Genomic DNA, 21644 nt, shown 5'->3' with positions numbered 1-21644 from the left:
TCCCCCATCAGTTGCTCCTTCCCTCCCACCCTCCTTCGTTTGGTGCGCACACCCAGCAACACACACAACCCACTAACCAGTCTGCCTGCAGCTTGACACTTTACCCACAATCCCTCATTTCAGGGATCTGGGTCATATTTTTGTGTGACTCATCTTTTCAGGGGAGTCACTCGGTCAGAAGGACAAGATGGAAGGAATGAAGAGGAAAAAATAATGAAAGAGAGAGAGAAGGTGGGAGAAGAGAGTTAGAGAGGTGGAAAAGATGAGATGGAAACAAGCAGGGTGAGTGAGAGACATTATGGAGGGGCTGTGAGAGAGTGAGGAAGGAAGGAAGATCCAGATAGGAGAGAGAGAGAGGGACAGGGGAGGTGAAGGGGATGGACGGGTGGTGTGTTTGTTTTGCCATGGTGGGTGTTCCTCTGGGACCCACAAGTCTAACAGGGGGAAATGGATTAGAGACCTGCTCTGGAGGATTCATCATTACATTACAGCCCAGAACTCTGTGTGTGTGTGTGTGTGTGTGTGTGTGTGTGTGTGTGTGTGTGTGTGTGTGTGTGTGTGTGTGTGTGTGTGTGTGTGTGTGTGTGTGTGTGTGTGTGTGTGTGTGTGTGTGTGTGCATGTCTGTCTGTCTATCTTCAGAGGGGGTTGCCCTTTCCCTGGACCAGAATAAATGTTTCAGCACAAAGGCTCTATTCAGTAGACAGGAAAAAGTGTGTTTCCATACCCCTGCCTCTGTGTGCGTGTGTGTGTAAGTGGGACAGCACATGGAGCTACTGTGGTCAGAAAATGGATGGCAACCAAGTATGAAGCTCTATGATTATGTGAGAAGGCTATGATTCCAGAGCTATGCAGATTGAATCATGACTATGATAATGTTTTGACGGCACACATTCATTAAGCAAAGACCACATATGAAAAACATTGAGTTGACCTGGTATGAAATGTTACACAGTAAAATCCTCTGTGTTAATTTCACTCAATTACAAATGGATAAATGAACATACTGTACCGTACAAATAAAATCAGACTAGACAAAGTATGAGAAGATGACCTAGACCGAATGAAGAGATGACATGATAGAGATGTGAGAGAATGAGAAATGAAGACGAGAAACAGGTATAGTGAACAGAAATCGGGAGTTCATGTCTGAAATAAATTAGATGAAATACAAGTGGTCAAGAACATGAAACATCAATGAGTTGAATAGAACAAGATCATAAAAAACAGACAATGTTGGCTGTGTTCCAAATCCCAGTTTTATTGGTCGTTGGAGTTCAGGTGAACCAATGGCACGAGAGGAAGATTAAATCACAATATCAAAAATTATACAAAATAATAATACAAAAAGGAACTTCCAGTTATACAAAGCAAAGATGCAGACTTTTTTCTAACTTTTATTTATTTTTCCTGCTGTCCATAAACTCGGAGTAAGGCACAGCCACTACCGTGTCTATCCAACGTCACTTTGTCCAAATCTTGGACTCTGCTACATGGGAGATACAGATCTACCCAGTACAAGGACGACCTGTTACTTTTCCATCTTAATGATTTTCGACCCCAGAAAGCTTCAACGTTTCAGGAACACTGGGCTGACTTTGTGGAGTTTGATATGATCGTCTGTCATTCTAATGGGATCAAAACTGTAGTGGTTCCATATTGTTTTCTGACTGAGTGGAATGTGAGTTCCAAGAGAAATGGTGGAGGTATTCATTCCAGGGCCTGGTTTATAAAAAAAGATCCATCTTAGCATACCCCCACCCCAAATTTAAACCAATGGGCTGCAGCTCTAAGATGCATTTGGGAGACCACACCCCCGGCGGGTAGAGAATCAGAGCAGCCACTGTTTGAAATCACACCCTAGCATACCTAATGCTTAATGTATACTTTGATTGCGCACCGGTGTCGCAAGACGAAACATTTCGGCACGCGACAACAGTGTACAACTAAGTATAAATCAGGTTTAAAGCAGGTTGGTTGGCAGATATTCTACACACCACATTAACATCACATATTCGACAGTCCAGTCAGACAGACAACTGTCGCCCCTCACAGAACAATTTGGCAGAACTGTACAACCACCACGTGCATCGCAGACATTTTGAAATCTGCTTATTTTTCCTCATTCCGTTACAAGCCCCACTCCACCCCCACCGTCTACATTGATGAGTCAGGGTCAGCGGAAATCAGATTCCATCAGATCCAATTACAGACCATGTCCAACAGGAGACACGACACAAGTCAACGCTCCGCTGTGTCAGCGCAGATGGACAGAGGAGGAGATTAAAGATGGTGACGAAGATTTAGGTCAATGCAGTAAGTCACTGTTACGGTCTCTTTGTTATGGCAAACCTCTACAAGTACAGCGATGGTAACGCAGTAGACGAGATTAACAATACTTCTGACTGTTTAAGTATCGTCAAGACAGGTTTATGACATGCACAACATAATGAGATTTTCTGGTGTTTTACGAGATGTTTAATTAGAGCACCAGGTTCCAGTTTCAGAGTTGTACTTATTGTTTGACTGAGGTGATAAGAGGACAGTGTGTTGGTCCAGTATTAAGGGTTTAGGGTTTACATTAGGCCAGAGGTGAGTTTGGTAGTTCGGTAGAGGAAGGCTAAAAGCAGCTTTCAAAGAGACAATAAATCATTTCACTCCAGTTGGACCCCTATCTGTACTGTAGTGAAGCTATGTTTACCCATGCTTTCCACTGATTATGCTTGTGCCTCAGATATACAAAAAGAAATTAATATAACTGTATTTGTGTCTCTTCCAGTAAGACAGGAGTGTGCAGTAAACATACATGACCATGCCATTTTGTATTTTTCTTTACACTGTGCCCTGGACAATAGTTTTAGTTTGTGGAGGGAAAGGAGGACAAGTGTTTTACTTCCTGTGGTTTCACTTCCTACATCCTGTTTGTTCCAGGAAATCAAGACTCCCTGCCAGCCAATGACAACACAGCTAGAGAATGACACAGGAAACATTGTGTACACAGGGAGTATTTTACAATTGAGATGAATTCCATTACATCATAATCTTTATCGTCGTCGTCTTCGTCAGATTCACTCCAGTTATATCACATATCATCATCATCATCATCACCACACAGAGAGAGGCGAGGATGGCCTGCTCTAAACAAACATACTAGACCTGGTACGATAGAAACTGTATTTCAAAAATTCGTTAAAAAAAAAGCAAAGCAAAAAAGAAACACTTCTATAGAACCAAATCTTATAGAAAACAGTCCCACTAAACTAAAACTTCAACATAACCCTTTTTGCCCTCTAGGTCTGGCCCAGTCAAGAGCAGCCCAGCTAGATCCAGTCAGCTAGAAACAGTCACGCTAGAGATTCTGTCCATCAGAGAAACGGTTTTAAAAGATTAGGTCAGGTGAGAAGCAGATCTACCAGACCAGGTCAAACACCATAAATACTGCCACCATATGCTGCTCACATAGACAATACAGAGAGACCAATAGACAGAGAGAGAGAGAGAGAGAGAGAGAGAGAGAAAGGTGATTTAGGGGGAGGGGGTCATTTGTTAAAGAAGGGGCTCTTTAAGGTGGCTCTGCTCTGGGGAAGGGACGAGCTCTTACGGGGACGGGGGGCTGAGTGAGGCGTGGGGGGTGGGGCCCAATAGTAAGGCTAGGAGAGAGTGAGTGACACGTCGAGCAGCAAACCAGATTCGAGCAGGAGAAAAGTGCACAGCCCCACGGTAACTATGGCAACAAATAAAAGGTCGGCCCTGCAGAGCAGAGCTGGAGAGGGATGTGATGGAAAGGGAGGAAGAAATAGGAAGAAAGGCAGGGAAGCAGAGAAGGAGAAAAAAGGAGGAAGCCCGCTATTACCCCCCACGCCTCTGTCTCCCCCTCTCTCTACTCCCTCTCTCTCCTCTCACGTTGCAGTTCATCATCGTCATAAAGGTCAAAGGTTAAGAAGGGATGGGAGTGAGAGTCAGACAGAGGGGGTGTTGGGATACAGGTTGGGTGTATATGGACGGGTTTAGTGCTGCTCGCTTGCGCGTCCCGTCGCCATGGTTTCCTGTCTCTCTCTTCCCTCAGTACTCCCAGAGCGTGGCGGTCTCCAGGTCGTCGGCGTTGGCCTTGAGCACGCCCGCGTGGTCACCACGGAGGTACTTGCCGTCGGCAGCGTGGCGCACGGCCAGCTTGTTGTAGTCGCAGAACTCGAACAGGAAGTCGACCGGCTCGTCACTGCTGCTCACCACCGCATGCTCGTTGCCCACCATCCAGTATTTACCTGTAGAGTCTGGAGATGAGATAAGAGAGAGATGGAGAGATAGAGAGGAGACAGAGAGGAGGTAGGGAGGGAGGAAGGAAGGAAGGAAGGAGAGGAGAGGAGAGGAGAGGAGAGGAGAGAATTTAAGCAAACAGGGCATGTAGAAGAGTAAGGACAGATAGGAGAAAAGGACAGGTAGTTGAAGGTAATAGTCATTAGATGAGGGAGAAGGAGGAGAGCAAAGATGATAGAGGAGGAAGAAAGGTGAGTGGTTGGGGGGGTGGGGGGATGGAGTGTGCAGATGGAGAGTGTGTGTGGGAGGGGTGTTTGGAAGAGGATAAAGAGATGAACATTAGGCGAGGGAGAGACAAAGAGAGGAGAAGAGAAGCTTTAATACATTTGTTTTGGACTTACATTACATAACTCAAAGTGAAATGAAATCTGATGAAACCACCTTCCTGGCAACCAAGTCTTATGAATGAATGAAGTGTATAATGAGACTGAATGAATCCCTCATGTCGTTATGTGCCCCAGTGGAGTTCTCTCACCATTGTAGAAAAACAATTATAATAATCTGCCCTGGGTGTCTATTTGTATGTCTACAGTATGTATCTTGTGCAAATGATTCTGTGACTGTAAGGTCACACTGCAGGTATGAATCCGACTATAATGCTTAAAGAGTGCCATTCAACATGTTGTGGAAGTGTCCTTGTGCAAGACTGCTCATGCCTGATTTATACTTAGTTGCACCATAAATTGCACCAAAAATAGCTGATACTAACCATGATACTGACCATGCTACTGACACGATATTGACACGATACTGACCAAATACTGGACATGATACTAACTATGATACCGACTATGATACTGACCATTATACTGACATGATACTGCCCAGATGCTGACCATGATGTGTCACATCACAGGTTGAATGTCTGAATGTCTACAGAGTAAATGTCTCTGACCTTGCAGGCTGTAGGCTCCGTCTCTGAACTGCAGGGTGAAGTAGTCGTAGGTGGAGCGGTTGGAGTCCAGTGTGCCGGTCACCTTCCTGCAGCCAATGAAGCCATGCTCCCCACGCAGCACAATGATTGGACGGTTAATCAGCTTCATGATATACTCCTCTGACTCACCTGAGGACAGGCAGGGACATATTAGTAGAAAGGTCAAAATGTAAGAGACACAAAGGCACTTATGTGACACAGTATTATTAAATCGACTTGTTCAAAGAACTGCTATACCTGTGCGTCCCATAGTGACTATGCTATAGTAGTGACTCAACTTCTCCATGTATTTTCTGTCAAATTGACTGAAACCTCATCACTAACAAGGAACTATTCCAAATAAAAAAGACCCAACTTATTACTTTTCTAGCCACAACATCTCCTCTGTCATCAGCTGGAGGATGGGGGAGAATGGAGGCATGGTTCAGCCAAAAACTCACTGACCTGCAGAGTCGATGGTAGCTGCTAGCTGGCCGTTCTTTTTGGCAGCGACGTATTTCCCGTTAGCGGCACGCAGTGTCAGCCTGTTCCCACGCCACTCAATGTCAAAGTAGCAATTAGTTGACCTAGACAAGAGAGACACAGAGATGAGACGAGAGAGAGGTTAGAGTGATGATTTGATTTACATTGAAGTTACTTGCTGGCCCGTATGCAACAAACACGCATACACACACACACACACAACACACACACACGCGGAGAGAGCTCACCTGTCAACCTTTGTCCCTTTCATCCAGGGCTTAACTAAATGTGAAGTAATTGGATAGGTAGGCTTAAGCTTAATGGTCAATGCATTAGTTTCACTTGTGAACTTTGATAAAAGGTGTAGTTAAGCATCCTGTGAAATCCTCTCATGTCAAGGAGTATACTATTTCAGAACAGGGTTTTGTTCTCTGCAATTGTCCTGTGTCGCAACAGTCTGCACCCATTCATTATTCATGCCTCACTTTCCTTTTCATAACATGGAGCACAAGAAGGTATGAAGTTACTTTTGCTCCACAAAAGCATATTTACAGAGAGAGAAATGGAGAGAGGACATTGATGGAAATCAAAGATATCCCCCCCCCCCCACCAGAACGAGGGGGATGGGGGACCATGTGGTGCTGTCCATAACAGAACGAAACTGATTAACATTTCAAGAATGTGGTCATCCGGTGGTCCAGTTCCTCCTCTGCAACACATTCTGTGACTCTTGCTTTCCCCTGCATTAAGGAAGGGGGAGGGGGAACCAACCAGAGGAATCGGCTCCACATTAACTGAAGAGATGCTTCCAGGAGTCATATTGGTGTTATATTGAATCTCTTGTTCCAGGCGATAGTCGGGACCCACGACCATCGTGCACGCACCCTTTGTTTACATCTGCGTCATCGTCGTGGCGACTACAGCCCTAAACAGCGCAGCGTAAACGGTAAGAATGCCAGCACTAGATGTACCCTGTTTAAAAAAAACTCTGGCACTAAATGTGTTAAAGAGTTGTACAGTTATTTGCTTTTCAATGTAGTTTAGACCTCATACAGGGCCGGTATGCACTGATTGATGCAGCCTACAACTCTTACAGGATGGGTATGCACTGATGAATATTGTATATACCTCCTACTAGACAGGTAAGCACTGATTAATTAATGCAGTTCTAGGCCTACAGGATGGGTAAACTAAGCACTGATGAAGGCTGATGGCATTTGAAGCCAGACTGAGCACAGAGAGTCAAATGAAACATAATTTTCCTCAACCTTGCAAGATTATTTCACAGCAGTACAATACATTTTCATTTTCCCGACAATGTGTAGTATTCACTGAGTCTTGTTTTACTTTCATTTCAGAATGACAGAGAAAAGTAAATATCCGAGGGGGAAGGATGATCTCTAAAACTTCAACCCTCTAGTAACTCACAAGTATTCATGTCTGGGGCCTCCCTCCAAGGGAGGCTTCCAGGTGCACAGGGTTAAAGGTCAGAGGTTAAGGGTTAACAGCACACACTCTAGCTTCACTGGTCATAAAAACACACGCGACCTCCGTACAGAAACCCCCACCCACTGCCAACATGCCAAAGCCATCCACACACACACACACACACACACACACACACACACACACACACACTCTCCTCCAGGACATGTCATACTTCGTCGTACGGTAACGGCAGTGTCGAAAATAGCCGACCTACAAGCTCACAACGCATCGCAGACGCAACACGTTGTAAGCTTGTATGTCTGCTATTTTCGGACACCGTCGTGTGACGGAGCATAAATTTGTCTTCACACCCTGCTGACGACACACTTCACCAAAACCCAAAGTCATTCACACACACACACACACACACACACCCCCACACACCCACACACACACACACACACACACACAAACTCCCCCATGCTTGAGATCGAATCACGACAGATCTAAAGCCTGTAAGAGCTGTTTTAGTTAGTGTCCGGCTCTGCAAAGTGCACGCACATACACACACACACACACCCTCTAATCACAGTCTTAAATCAGTGTCTGGAGCACGTGATCACTATTGTACCTTTGAGAAGGTGGACAACAGACCAAATGGAGCAGGTGTGGTTGTAGTGGATCTTATACTTGCGCGCAGCTATCGTGCAAAAACAGCAGATCTACAAGCTCACAATGCATTGCAACACACTGTGAGCTTGTAGATCAGCTATTATCAGTGCGTGACAACCAAGCACAACTCAGGCGTAACAGATGCATATCTTACTAGGCCACTACATTGGAGAACAGACACAGACACGGGGGGGCCTTGGGAGGACATGACTGGTTGTGTGCATGTCTTGTCTGTCTTCTTGTCTCTGCGTATGTGCATGTGTGCAAATAATTGTGTGTGTGGTCTTACTTGGTGGAGGCGGTGCACTGCAGTCCACCATTTGCAGTTAGGGTCCAGTATTTCCCGGCAGCTGTTCGGAACGCGCACTTCCTGTTTTCACGGCACATTTCCACCTGGAACACTTCCTGGTCCCCTTCCTCGTCCTGATTGGCTGACAGGTCCATACCTGGGAGGAGTCAAAACAGTTGGCGATGTGATGATTTGCCAAAAGAAATCTGGGCTAGGTCGGTCAGTAATGAGCCAAAAGTACATGTGAAGACCACAAATAGCCACGGCGGATCAGAACAGATGTGCAATAACAATCAATCAACAGTCCAGACATGGGACACACAAAAGGTCCAGATGCTGACTCACAAAGCCTCTGGTCAGGATCAGACATACTAAATGAGCAACATCAGACGGCTAGGATTAAAGGAGGCTTTTGCGCACACACACACACACACACACACACGTGTTCAAGGGTTAATCCTCATGGTGGACTGTCACAAACCACAGTAGTTGTGCAGACAGCCCTTAACTAACGTCCATAACATATCATGTACAGTATATATCTGCTGCTATGCTCACGAACCTTTATGTCTTACCTCAGGTACTTACCGCACTTATGGAAATAACAAAAAAAATGGAGCTTGCACAAAAACAAATTTCACCCACGTTTTTACACCTGTAAACCTGTGATGTGACAATAAAATAGTTTCTGATCGTGACAAGCATCTCCAACTGGTGGCATCTACAATTAATATATCTGAGATCCATTTTTTATCCATAGTCCAAGTGACTGTGTGTCTCTTTACAACCAGTTTGCCCTATACGTAACGAACATCAGAACAATCATTACAACTCCATTAGCAGCACTTGAGAGCAACAATGAGGTAAACAAACACAGAGTCATCAATAGGACAAATATACACTAGACACACACATGACCTTCTAACACTACCCCATCACACACACACACACACACACACACACACACTTCATGCAGTACAATGCATGGTATTGTACAGTATGAGGTCATGGTCTGCTCTAGAATAGACCTATAGCCTGGAGGGTTGGAGAGTTCAGTAGTGTTGATCAGACAGTGATGGACTGAGGGATGGAGTGATGTGTAAATATTTGAAGAGGGAGGGGAGAGGGAGAGAGAAATCTCCAGCTTCATGCTTTCTCATGATCTCTCTCTCTCGTTCATTTGTGTCTCTCCCCTTTCCTATCTCACATTTTTCATCTCTTTCATTCTATATCTCCCCTTCTTTCCTTTGCTCATCCATTTTTCTCTGCATCTCTTTCTTGGGCTCGGTCTCCCTATAGGAACAGCCATTCAAGTGATGATAGTCCTTACAATGGAGAAGACCACCCATTCAATCGTTTTTCAAAAAGGAAACTTTTTTAATGTAAGTGTGGGGTCAGCACATACTTGTGTCACGTCTAGACTCACTCAACCCAGGGCAATATGAACATACTATACGTTACATCAGTGATGTGACAATAAAGCTGAGTTTGTTGCCATTAAAATGTCTTGTGCTTAGAAGGAAACATAAATGTTTCCCAAAGATAGACAAAGAGACATGATGAAAGTGTTGCATGTTTTTATGAGTGTGTAATCAATCAAGTCTGACCTCAAAGCTATAATATGTTATGACATAACAAGAGTTACCTAAACTGCTTGTCCCCTAAAGAATCATTGCTCTCATTTTGCATGTGAAAAAAACAGTCCTCTCCCGTTGAACGCCAACTGGAGCTCTGGCCTCCATGGACCGATTGAATTTCTGCAGAAATATGCAGGGCTACACACACAAGTGCATAATGCACCCCCCCCCCCCCCCGCTCCCTCCCTCTTCTCCACACACACACACACACACACACACACACACACACAGATTGAGCAGGAAAAATAACTGACCAAGATGAGAACCACATGGCAGCAATCGACCGCCTCGTGTACAAATGATTAAAAGAGAGAAAGAGCAAGAGAGGGAAGAGGGGACAGAGGGAGAGAGAAATGGGGGAGTACAGAGAGACACATGAAGAGGCAGAGAAATAGTCAACACAAATCAAACGGAATGGTAACAATGAGAGAGCAAGAGTGAGAGAGAGATAATGGCTTAAATAACTGAAGAAAGAGGGCATTGGGCCAGCTGTCGTTGTGTTTCTGCTGGAGTGTTCAACTGTTTGATCCCCCCTATAAGTTATGTGTGATAGAACTACTGCTTCCTGTCTGGCTCACACTGCAGGTACAGCTTGTACAGTAGCACCTCTCAGAGATCCCATTTATAATGAGAAAGAGAGAGAAGAGAGAGAGAGATGGAAGAGAGGGGGGGATGAGAGAGGGTGAGAGAAAGGAGGGAGAGAGGGATGTTAGGAGAGTACTGTAGAATGGGGGGGTTCAGAAAGAGGAAGGGAGTGAAGTGTGAGCCAAAGAGAAGAAAAGTAGAGAAGAGAGAGAGGTGAACATCATGCTCTCAGTGCCTGATGGAGCCACACGGAATCATGATTGTTCTGGCGTGTTGAGTAGTGACAAATACATGGACGGACGTGTGCACACGCGCACACACACACACACACTACAGTAGCAGTCAAAGTGTAAAAACTGATATATAAGGAACAGACACCACACAGATTTGCATCTTTGTACAGCATCACTGTAAAGTATTGTTTCCCCTGGATTCAGTGGGCGGTTCCACATGTTGAAATGTGTCATTCAATCATTCATTTGCATTTGGTTTTGTGTAGTGTTTGAGTTCAACCAAGACAAAACATTACTAACGAGTAATACTAATGTGAAGTGTTTCACAGCTCTTGTGAACATCATTTATCGACTTAAACTATATTTTAATATATATACACTTATAATATATATACACTTATATAACCTATTTTGTACATATGTACAAAGGTGTTGTGTAAAAATAGCCGATATACAAGCTTACAACATGTCGCGGTACGATGCGTTGAGCTTATAGATGTGCAATGACATCCCCAAAATAGGGACACCCGGTTGAAAGTGGTTAAAAGCAGGTTGTTCTAAAAGAAGGCCATTACCTTCAGGTTGCTAGAAAGGAGGAGGCCATTTCACCTTATAAGAAGTGGACAGATTGAGATTTGAGAGAGTGCGATATATAGCAACACCAGATCATCCATGCTGCTCCTTTCATCACAGACAAGGGGGGTGCCGTCTCCTCTTTCTCCATGTAATTATGGCACTCAAACAAACACACACACACACACACACACACACATACACTTTGTGCTACACAGTATACTCCTGTGTTCATTTAACTGAGTGTACAAAAGGTCTCTAAATGGACACTTACGGGTAATTCTGTTCAGAGTTAAACCGACACACTGAAGATTATACTGTGTATAGAACCATGTACGAGTACAGATGCATGTACCTTGACTAGTAGTGTGACTACACAGACAAACAGTCTCCTCTCAAGGCCACAGCCTCAACCATGACTCAGAGAGGCCGAGGCCGAGTCCACAAGGCTGGTTGTGTGTGTGTGTGTGTGTGTGTGTGTGTGTGGGGGGGGACCAGTCTCCAATTAAACTCACAGGGTTAAATGGAGGAAGAAATACATTATGATGCTACACACACACACACACACACACACACACCACTTCTCCTTCTGCGAACCAGAGATGTGGCCCTACGCACAGAATCCTTCCCAACCACACCAAATGCAGTGTACGCGCACGCACACGCACACACACACACACACACACAGTAAGCAACCACTGACCACACCAAACACTGCTATTGAACATAACCCCTCCATCTTCTCGTTCACTCCACCCACCACATTCATCCTGACAGTGGCAGGCACAGATTGTTGGGTTCTGTGAGCCAGCAGGACTCAGGACGTAGCAGTGGACTGGGGTGAGCACAAGCGTTTATCAAGTGCAATTGTGCCCTCCTTGGTGTGTGTGTGTGTGTGTGTGTGTGTGTGTGTGTGTGTGTGTGTGTGTGTGTGTGTGTGTGTGTGTGTGTGTGTGTGTCCCATTGTTCTACAGGCCTGGCAGAGGAGGCAACCAGCTGGGCCACAAACAGGGCACCATATCATTGGCCTTTGTTCTGATCCAAACACACACAGAGAGGACACAACCCACTACAACCTACCAAATGATGGCTTATACAAAATGGACAACACACACAAACTAGAGAAAGACCGGCACATGCCACAGTAATAAGACTCCCACTCTGTCGCCTCTAGGATCAGACCACCGCTACTACACTCACCCTGGACCAGTTAGAACCAGCCAAGTCACTGGGAGAACAGGAGATAACAGAAACCAGTACAGTAGTAACATGAATGAAAAGGGAAAAAAACAAGAATGAAAAGGGGGGAAAAAAGACCAGCTTGTGCCAGGCTAAAACCTTTGAAAAGTAGACCTACTGTCATGATTCTTGCATCTTAATAAACATTACAATTTCTTTGTTTATGTTTACAGTTTTGACCGCTATTCTTTAGTTCTTTTCCCTTGTTTTAGTTTGCGTGAAAAAAATATTGAAGGTGTTAATTTAAATGCTTGCCGGAGGGTGAAGACTATTCACAGACACGCGCTACTCTTCACTGACCGGACCTCTTACGCCCGTTCAGAGTATGGGAAGGCATTGCAGACTCCCCATTGGCTTAAAGGACAGCCAAGGAGGAGAAAGTTATGAAAAAGTCACTACTAGCCAATGGCTAGAATAAAGACCAGCCTTCTTCACAAGCTGGTAAAAACATTTCGACCAAAATCAGAAATAGAAATTACATAAGAGAGATGTTAACTTAATATAGGTAGGACAAGCATGAGTGTCTGCAGACTCTCCACTGCTCTGCTACAGGGCGCACAGTAAAATCCTGTGTTAATCTAACTGAAAGTGTAAAAATGGACCCAAATGGACCCACAAGGAGGTTTTTACTGGGCAGCCATGGTCTTTGAGAACGTAATATTGGATTTTAAATGATTTTCATTTCACTGTATTGCAAATTCAACTATAAACAAAGTGTTCCACTGGCTAACAGAGAACATTAGGCAACACAGACAAGAGTGCAGCAGAGTGCCACTGAGACGCAGACATAATAAAATACAAGACATTAAGGATGAGAGGTGCCTCAGCACTATCTGCAGACAGCAACTCCCCAAGCACGCTCCCAGCCTACTGATGCTGAAAGGACAGACAGACAGACAGTCAGACAGACACACACACACCCACCCACCCACCCACCCACCCACACAGTGAAGGTTCACAAACATGCTCAAATGTCAGCAACACACTTGGTCAAGGCCATTGAATGCCATCAAGGATGCGTGAATGTGCTTGCGTACACATTTTGTACAGAGTGTGTGTGCGTGTGTGTGCGCGTGTGTGTGTGAGTATGTTGTGGGGGAAGCAAATTAACGCCCCTGAGCCACCAAAGATTAACACATACCAGCCAAGGTCAGAGTTGTGTCTAGTTAGTGGCAACTGGCAACAGAAAAATTGTCTGTGTGTGTGTGTGTTTCATTTCCTGCCAGTGGGTGGTGTGGCAGGCAGACAGAAAGGTGTCAGGTCTGAATCACAGCCAGACAAAATGTAGTTGCTCCTCTCACAGAGAGTCTAATTACAAAAGAACAGGCAACATCTTCAGGGACTACTCATGTAAGAATTTGCTGTAACCAATGCTTATAAATCCAGTTGATGGTGCATATTTCTTTTAACAAGCTGGATATTAGGTACAGGATGTGGTCAGACAGCAACATACCACATTCAACATGCCCTCCCGTATCGACATTTTAAAATGTCATAAAGAATCTGTTTTGTAGTCGCTCCTCTAGCTACAATGCATAAATCTGGCCAATACGACAGAATCGGTTTGGTCCTAAAAGGGATAAGATGTCCAGTGTGATTCTCAGGGTAAATCCCAGGGGCTCCTGGCTTCCGTCTAGATCACAATGAAAGCCTCACGCTCAGGAGCAGAGAGAAAGGATAATAAGTCACTAGGAGAAGCACTCAAGACTTGGTGGTCACACTAGTAGCCAACAGCACATGATTGACTCTCATCAACTAAAATGAGAAGACTGCACTCTGGGGTCACTCACACTCAAGACTATAGTTCAGGACAGGACACTCATCCCAGTATGGACCACTTAAAAGCCATTGCCCTCCAGGCTAACTGACTAATAATTATGTCTCAACCCATAGGATGGGTCGTTAAACTGCCTCCAGGGGAACTGTGGCCATTACTATTGCAAGGACTATGAAAGACGATGTCACAATCAACAGATGGGGCACGGCACATAGACATGTTCTAACTAAATGGAAATGTGTCAATGAATGTGGCAAACACAAATCACAGAAAATAGCTGGAAAGTTTGCTCTGTTGCAATATGCATGCAGTGCCAGGATTTCATACATTTGGATAGAGAGGGCATGTTGATAGTGGTTCCAACAAATGATAGATAAGAGTGCAGGAGTTATGTCTTAATAAGATTTAAGTTTTGGGACCAAGTTCTAAAGCTCTTTGCAATGATTTGTACATATTATTTGGTGCATATACTGTATACTGTATATAGTATATACCAGGGCTGGGAGATAAGACTTCAAATCAATATCACGATTATTTCAAACTTTTGCCTCGATTACGATTAATGAACGATTTATTTATCCACTTTTTTACACTGCCATCATAGTTATCTGACAAGGTCTGTACTGTAAATATTACGGGTTCACTATTTTTTCACACTACCATTGTACAACGACGTATAATACAGGACTTAAGTGGTTAATCAGACTAATATCTAAGAAATAAATGTAAAAAATAATTAAAACAAAACAACTGCTTATTCGATTAACCGATATGAGCAAGATTATGTCGGTTAGAGGTTCTAAATGTTGGTTTCTATATATTTTCGGTTAACTGCCCAGCCCTAGTATACTGTATATTTATACACACAGTATCTGACCTTTGCTGAATGTTTCAATTAAAACATTTATACCTGTTGGTATAAGGCTCTCCTAATAGACTAATCCAAAGACTTCTCAAAGATGATGTCTGGATTTTTATGACCAACGGCAAGAACATGATTATCCCAATTGGCTCTTGATGCACGAAACAGTCGCTTTTGATTGGACAAAGAAGCCTTTTTCTGAATCCTGTATGGCTTTGCCAATGGAACCCACCCAATTTCAACCGCCATCTTGGTCTGCTACGCAAATAGCCAAATCCGGAGAGAAGCTAATGGGGGCAAAATAGCCAAGCCAGCAGCTGTTGATTTAAAAACATCTGGAGCCAGTTTAATTTCCCTCAAACTTCTAAATCCACATCACAATGATTCAGTTGTTGCTGGGATAAGTCCCTCTTCAACAGATAACTTCCTGTTTATGCATAGATTCAGAAGACTAATCCTTCATTGCACTGAGACATTATGATTGTGTCATTATGAAATACTAGTATATAGGTCAATTTGATAAATATAATCCTCATCTAAAGATTAGAACTAGATGATTATAGTATGCGTAGGAACTCCAAATCCTATTATGAATATTGATATTCATTTCATTTTGAAATTGCACTATTGGATGATGTTACATATTAAGACATATAATGTCACATGTTGTCGCTGTCTAGCAGAAACCTTGTACCTCCATATCTCATCTTTTTAAGTATTTCATAAATTATGCCTGTTTTTATACATTGTCATATGACAGTGTCGCACAAAAGTAGCTGATCTACAACCTCATACTCTGAGCTTGTAGATCTATCTTAGCTAGATTGAAAGTACAAAAGTCTGTCTGTGGGGTTTATGAATATTTAACCAATTAAAAGCATCAACAAAAGAAACCAATCCTTTGTCCCGTCTTCATTTTTGTTTGATGACTATGTCTCTGGTTTTGAATTGTCAAGAAGCATGGAGTACCTTGTACTCATTCACTCAATAAAACAATAACTATAAAAATAAAATAAAAACATTAACAAGAGCTTGTGACTAAATTATATTGATCCATAAAAACACAAGTGTTACAGTATGTGACGTGTCACACGAAAAAAAGTAATTACCGTATTTTCAACTGAAAAAGTGATGCAACACAGTTCTCCTGGTTGAAAGTACGCCATTTCTGTCAAGCAATATGTCACATGACACTGTCGGCAAAGCATAAATCAGACCTCAACGCTGCAGACTCTTGCAGTGTTGAGCAGAACGTTGCCTTGACATTTCACTGAACTGTAGACAAGAACGTAATCTAATGGAGGAGAGTGGTTGATGGAGAAGCAATTCAATTTTTCCCTTTATGTATTAATAAACTGCACTTCATCATCTCATTTCAATGGATCCATTTGTTTTTGCCTTCTGAGAACCTGTAGTGGTCTCCAGGCTTTTTTCTATTTGTACACCTTCTCAATTCGACCTCCATTTTGTTCCTGAGAGGCTGAGAAGGAAAAAAGAGAGGGAGAGGGGTTAGGGGGAAGCAGATCGTTGCTGGAGCCATGTACCAATAGAGAAATATTCCAATGCTGAGTAAGCGACAGTGTGAGAGATAGAACAAGCAAACAAGGGGGTGTGTGACAGGCAAACCAAGTCAAGGAAAGAATGACAGATCATAGGCTCAAAAATGGAAACCGCCAAAACCACATTGTATTCTCACCGAGTGTTACCCCCCCAACCAGAAACTAAATATGGAATCAGACAGTATCAATTAAACTTGTATCATTCATTATACCAGACAGCCAACAGTCAACACATTCCTTTATTTCACACTTGCCTTCTCCATCCATTCCCATGCCTTAACCACACTCATCTGCACCCAAATTCTATTCAGTAGGTCCAGGTCTGTCTGTGTTAATTTAACTGAGAATGTAAAAATTGAACCAAATGTCCTGTCCCGTGTAGCTCCTTCTCAGTCATACTCTACCATTACCTTTCATGTCAAAGACTTGATTGCAATTCCCACAGGATTTTAGGAACAAATCTTATTAAAGATAATTGTTTTAAGCATTTTCTGTATTATTGACAGTGACAATAAACAATGCTTGCACCTCTTCGTTCTCCAACATCTCAATGTCAGTAAAAACTGAGCTTCAGGCCTCCCAAAACAAACTGATCCATCATCCAACTATTTCTCGGTTTAAAGCCCATGACCCACCTAATTCCAACACACTTTGCCAGTCTAGGATGGCTCAGGGTAGAAGACAGGGTTAAACAAATAAAAATAGGATTGGTATTTAAGATAGTCAAAGAGACAGTGCCCTCAATACCTGACTAACTACTTCTCCAAAGTGAATGACACCCACAGCCACTATACTAGAGGGAGCGACCACGATCTGGTTCTACCCAAATATATAACAAACAAACAAACAAAATGGGAAAGTTCTCATTCTACTACTCTGCCACCAAATTGTGGAATGCCTTGAATCTATTAAAGAAATGTGAATCACTGGTTTCTTTGAAAACTAGCCTGAAAAACTATCTATCAGGAGACCACACATTTCACATAGAAAGGGGGCGTCATTCACTGCTGACGTTTTTCCCCTTTTGCCTTTTCTCCTTTGTACATACAGTGCTTTTTATGCTATGTTGATAACAATGGAAACAGGTCCCCAGGACTTTTTTGCGTTATCCTTTTAGCCTGTACCTTGTGCTGTTTACATTTCTGACTAATAAAGTATTAAATCAATCAAAAAACAGTGAGAGACAGGAACGGTAGGAGAGAGAGGGCGTGACATGCAGCAAAGGGCTTGAGTCAGAGTCAGATTCAAGCCCACACAGGCCAGCTGCGGCATACAGTGCTGATGGTTAGGTTAGGGTTAGATGTTAAGGCATGGGAAATGTCAATATGGAAATCAGTTGAAAGTCCTCATAAGTATAAGTATAGCAGTTCTTGGATGCGTGTCCTACTAAACAGAGACAAGTCATTTCTGTCTCTCTATTACTCCCCCACACCCAATCTCTCCTACTTCCCTTCCATCCCTCCATACCCCTTTCATCAAAAGATAGCCAGGAGGTTGTCTGTGGACCCTGATTAAGATCTGTGCGTGTGCGTGCGCGTGCGCGTGTGTGTGTCTGTCCAAAGACTAATCAGACAGACATCACATTACCATGACCACTGTCACTGTTAATGATCATGACCACAGACACACAGCAGCACACTGCCCTGGAGCCAGGAGATAGGGTTTGGGGCGAGAGGACAGGGTGGGCTCTCAGGGTGTGTGTGTGTGTGTGTGTGGATGTTTATAAGAGGATGGAGGAAACTGAGCGAGGTAGGGAAGAATGGGGTATGGTGATGGGTGGAAAACATGTCCAAAATAGAAGGGTTGAAGAAGAGAAAAGTTTGAGACTGAGGGAAAGGATAAAGGGAAGATGGAAGTATGGGAAGAGATGGAAGGGGTCAGAGGTGGAGAGATAAGTAAAGCATGAGAAAGAAGAAAACCAAGCAAGAAAGAAAGAAAAAGAGACAGACAAGCTTGTATATGTGCCCACTCATTCAGCTGCTGGCCAGATGCACATGGACACAATTATCCACATCCCCACACGCAAATGCCAGTGCATTAGTGACTATCATCATCAGTGGTGAAACTACTAACAGACACACCCACCTACTTGTACCATGTTTGGTATAATAGTTCATGTGCTTCGCCCTCTCCTCCAGACGATTATTTGAAACATCTCAGACAACTTGTACATTGCAACATTTGCAAACCACTACATAATACCTAACCCTGACCATTATTTTCATTGCTTTTTATGCAAACCCTATAGTGTTGTGTATTTGCAAGGCTGTAAACCATTTACCGTATTGATATTCACAATAGACCATTGTAGTATGCAGACCATCTACATTCACTTGCCCTATATTTCATTGTTCACTGTGTGGGCAACATGTAGGCCCTATATGCGGTGCGTGTGTAGGCCATCAATGTATGGAATTGTGTCTTTTGTTGCCATGCATGCCGTCCATGTTCTGCTGGATGTGTGGAGGCTGCAGGGGGGCTGCAGACTGACATTCCATCACGTTAACCCTTTATCTGCCAGGGGCTCTGACAAGACACACACACACACACACACACACACACACACAGTCCAGTGGTTCTCAACCTTTTCAGGCCACAACCCCCCAAAATAATCATATTTGAGTTGAGGCATTACGTTCAGTTTGACTCGGTTCCACACAGCAGATCTACAAGCACACAACGATTACTTTAGATGCAGTAATGGTATTTTTCTCCTTTTTTTGTCTTAAAAGTCCTTAAATTGTCACTTCACTGTCATCTGGGGACCCCCCAAAATCATGTGGGGACCCCACAGGTTGAGAACCCCTGACCTAGTCCCCATTCACACACAAGCTCACTTTGACTTGACCCACAACCTACCTTGCCGGGTGGAGACGTTCCTCTCGTTGGCCGCGGTGAGGACCACCTGCGGGTGGCTCTGCTCCAGCACGAACAGCTCATCCTTGCCGACGCGCGCGCTCTTCCCGGACTTCATGGTGCCAGAGGGCCCGGAGGGCGCCAGGTACCGGCCAGAGCAGTCTCTGAACGCCACCTTGCCGGAGCGGAACTCCAGCGTGTAGCCCGTGCTCTTGTCCGTCTTGGCGACCAGGCCGCCGTCGTTCTGCAGGAAGCGGTTGTCGGAGGTCTGCAGGTGGTAGCGCTGCTCGCGGAACACCAGGGTGATCATGGAGTCCACCCCCCACGGGACGTCCCGGTCGATGGCGATCTCGTCCACCTTGGAGCTCAGGTGCGCGTAGCGCTTGCGCGTCACGCTGAAGATGTTGACCTGCGGGTGCATGGCGATGTGCACGCTCCACTTCTCCGCCACGCCGGCGGTCTGGGCGAAGCAGATGATCCGGTCCTCGGTGCCGCCCAGGTACCGGCCGTGCGTCTCGGACTGCAGCGACCACCGGCCGTCATCGTGGGCCGTGATGATGAAGCGGCACTCCGGCGCGGGGGTCTCGCTCTCTCCGGTGACGTTGCCGTCCTTGTCGGCGGCGATGTACCGGCCCAGATGTGACTTGAGGCAGAACACGTTGCCGTTGGTCTCGTCGCCGCTCTGCTCCAGGGTCCAGATCTGCTTCTTCTTCATGCTGATGGCGGAGGCGTTGATCTTGAAGCCGAACGTCTCTGCCGTGAGGTATTTGTTCCCACAGTTGATGAGACCGAACTGGATCTGCAGCATGTCGCTGCCGCTGGTTCCGTTCGTGGCGCCGTTACCGTTAGTCGACATGGTTCTGCTCTGTAGCCTGCGTCTCCTGGACCGGGTCTGACGGGTTCTGCACACACACCACACACACACTGTGAGCTCTGCTCTGGCGCTGCTGAAAGGGTGGGATGCTCTGCCTCGCGTGCTTCTCTTTGTTTGGGGCAGTGTGTGTAGCCTATGTGTGTGTCTGTGAGTGGGAGTGCAAGAGCGCGCGCCGCCTGTCCTCGGTGTTCTCTCTCACAGCGCGAGCCCGCCGCCACAGCTGCAGTCTATATACCGATCAGTGACGTTGCATTGAGACCACACCTCCATAATCGACAGTTAGTTAGTGGTAGAAGTCAAACTAACATTATGCAGTCAAAGGGTAGAACTCCAAAGAGACAATATTTTGTAGTTGTTTTTATACAATCTAACGCTATACTCTTGTTTGCACTCTCCTCTCCTCTCCTCTCCTCTCCTCTCCTCTCTTCTTCTTCTCCTCTCCTCCCCTCCCCTCTCCTCTCCTCTCCCTGCCACCACCCCTCTTCTGAGCTTTCTGAAAACAACAAAAATTATGGAGCTTGCACAAAAACTGATGTCACCCACTTCTTTACACCTGTAAACCCGTGGTGTGAAAATAAGTTGATTCTGATACTGATTCATCTCCTCTCCTCTCCCATCATCTCCTCTCCTCTCCCCTCCCCTCATCTCCTCTCCCCTCCCCTCATCTCCTCTCCCCTTCCCTCATCTCCTCTCCCCTCATCTCCTCTCCTCTCCTCCCCCCTCATCTCCTCTCCCCTTCCCTCCTCTCCTCTCCTCTCCTCTCCCCTCCCCTCCCCTCCCCTCCCCTCCCCTCCCCTCCCCTCCTCTCCTCTCCTCTCCCCTCCCCTCATCTCCTCTCCCCTTCCCTCCTCTCCTCTCCCCTCCTCTCCTCTCCTCTCCCCTCATCTCCTCTCCCCTTCCCTCATCTCCTCTCCCCTCAACTCCTCTCCCCTCCCCTCATCTCCCACCCCTCCTCTGCTATTCCTGATTTGACAAAACTAGGAGAAATACTGCTGACTTGCCCAGAGGAGCAGATCTGAGAGGAGAGTCAAGAGTTGAAGAGAGGAGAGGAGAGCTTGCAACACAGGGAGAGTGGAGAGAAGTGGAATCCTCCAACCATGATAACCCTCTCATGTTGCATGAGTCCACACTCACATTCAGCAACCGATAGCATCTAATGCCCCCCCCCCCCCTACACTGATCATCAGATAGACTCCGCATTCAAATCATGAGGATGGTGGTGGTGGTGGTGGTGGTGGTGGTGTGTGTGTGTGTGTGTGTGTGTGTGTGTGTGTGTGTGTGTGTGTGTGTGTGTGTGTGTGTGTGTGTGTGTGTGTGTGTGTGTGTGTGTGTGTGTGTGTGTGTGTGTGTGT

The 21644-nt window shown here is 45.1% G+C and overlaps 1 protein-coding gene across 1 annotated transcript; it reads right to left on the bottom strand.

The window, feature by feature from the left end:
- Positions 1 to 1239: 1239 nt before the first annotated feature.
- fscn1a (fascin actin-bundling protein 1a) lies at positions 1240 to 20491 on the bottom strand. The gene is made up of 5 exons (XM_080446205.1): positions 19422 to 20491; positions 8098 to 8254; positions 5691 to 5812; positions 5208 to 5375; positions 1240 to 4269 (listed from the first exon to the last, which is right to left on the bottom strand). The coding sequence occupies exons 1-5, from the start codon at positions 20272 to 20274 to the stop codon at positions 4061 to 4063; spliced, it is 1509 nt and encodes a 502-aa protein (XP_080302331.1). The 5' UTR covers positions 20275 to 20491; the 3' UTR covers positions 1240 to 4060.
- Positions 20492 to 21644: the final 1153 nt, after the last annotated feature.

Source organism: Gymnoscopelus braueri, assembly GCF_963280865.1.
Source record: "Gymnoscopelus braueri genome assembly, chromosome: 13".
Taxonomy (NCBI): domain Eukaryota; kingdom Metazoa; phylum Chordata; class Actinopteri; order Myctophiformes; family Myctophidae; genus Gymnoscopelus; species Gymnoscopelus braueri.
Note: the sequence above shows the minus strand (reverse complement) of the source record. Positions and strands in the feature narration are given on the sequence as shown.

Bases quoted from the DNA above. Each gene is read 5' to 3' on its own strand.
- fscn1a (XM_080446205.1), bottom strand. From the start codon at position 20,274: ATGTCGACTAACGGTAACGGCGCCACGAACGGAACCAGCGGCAGCGAC. The intron at 8,255-19,421 runs GTAGGTTGTGGG...GACTCCTCCCAG, and splicing joins GAACGTCTCCACCCGGCAAG to GTATGGACCTGTCAGCCAAT. The intron at 4,270-5,207 runs GTCAGAGACATT...TCTCATCTCCAG, and splicing joins CGGAGCCTACAGCCTGCAAG to ACTCTACAGGTAAATACTGG.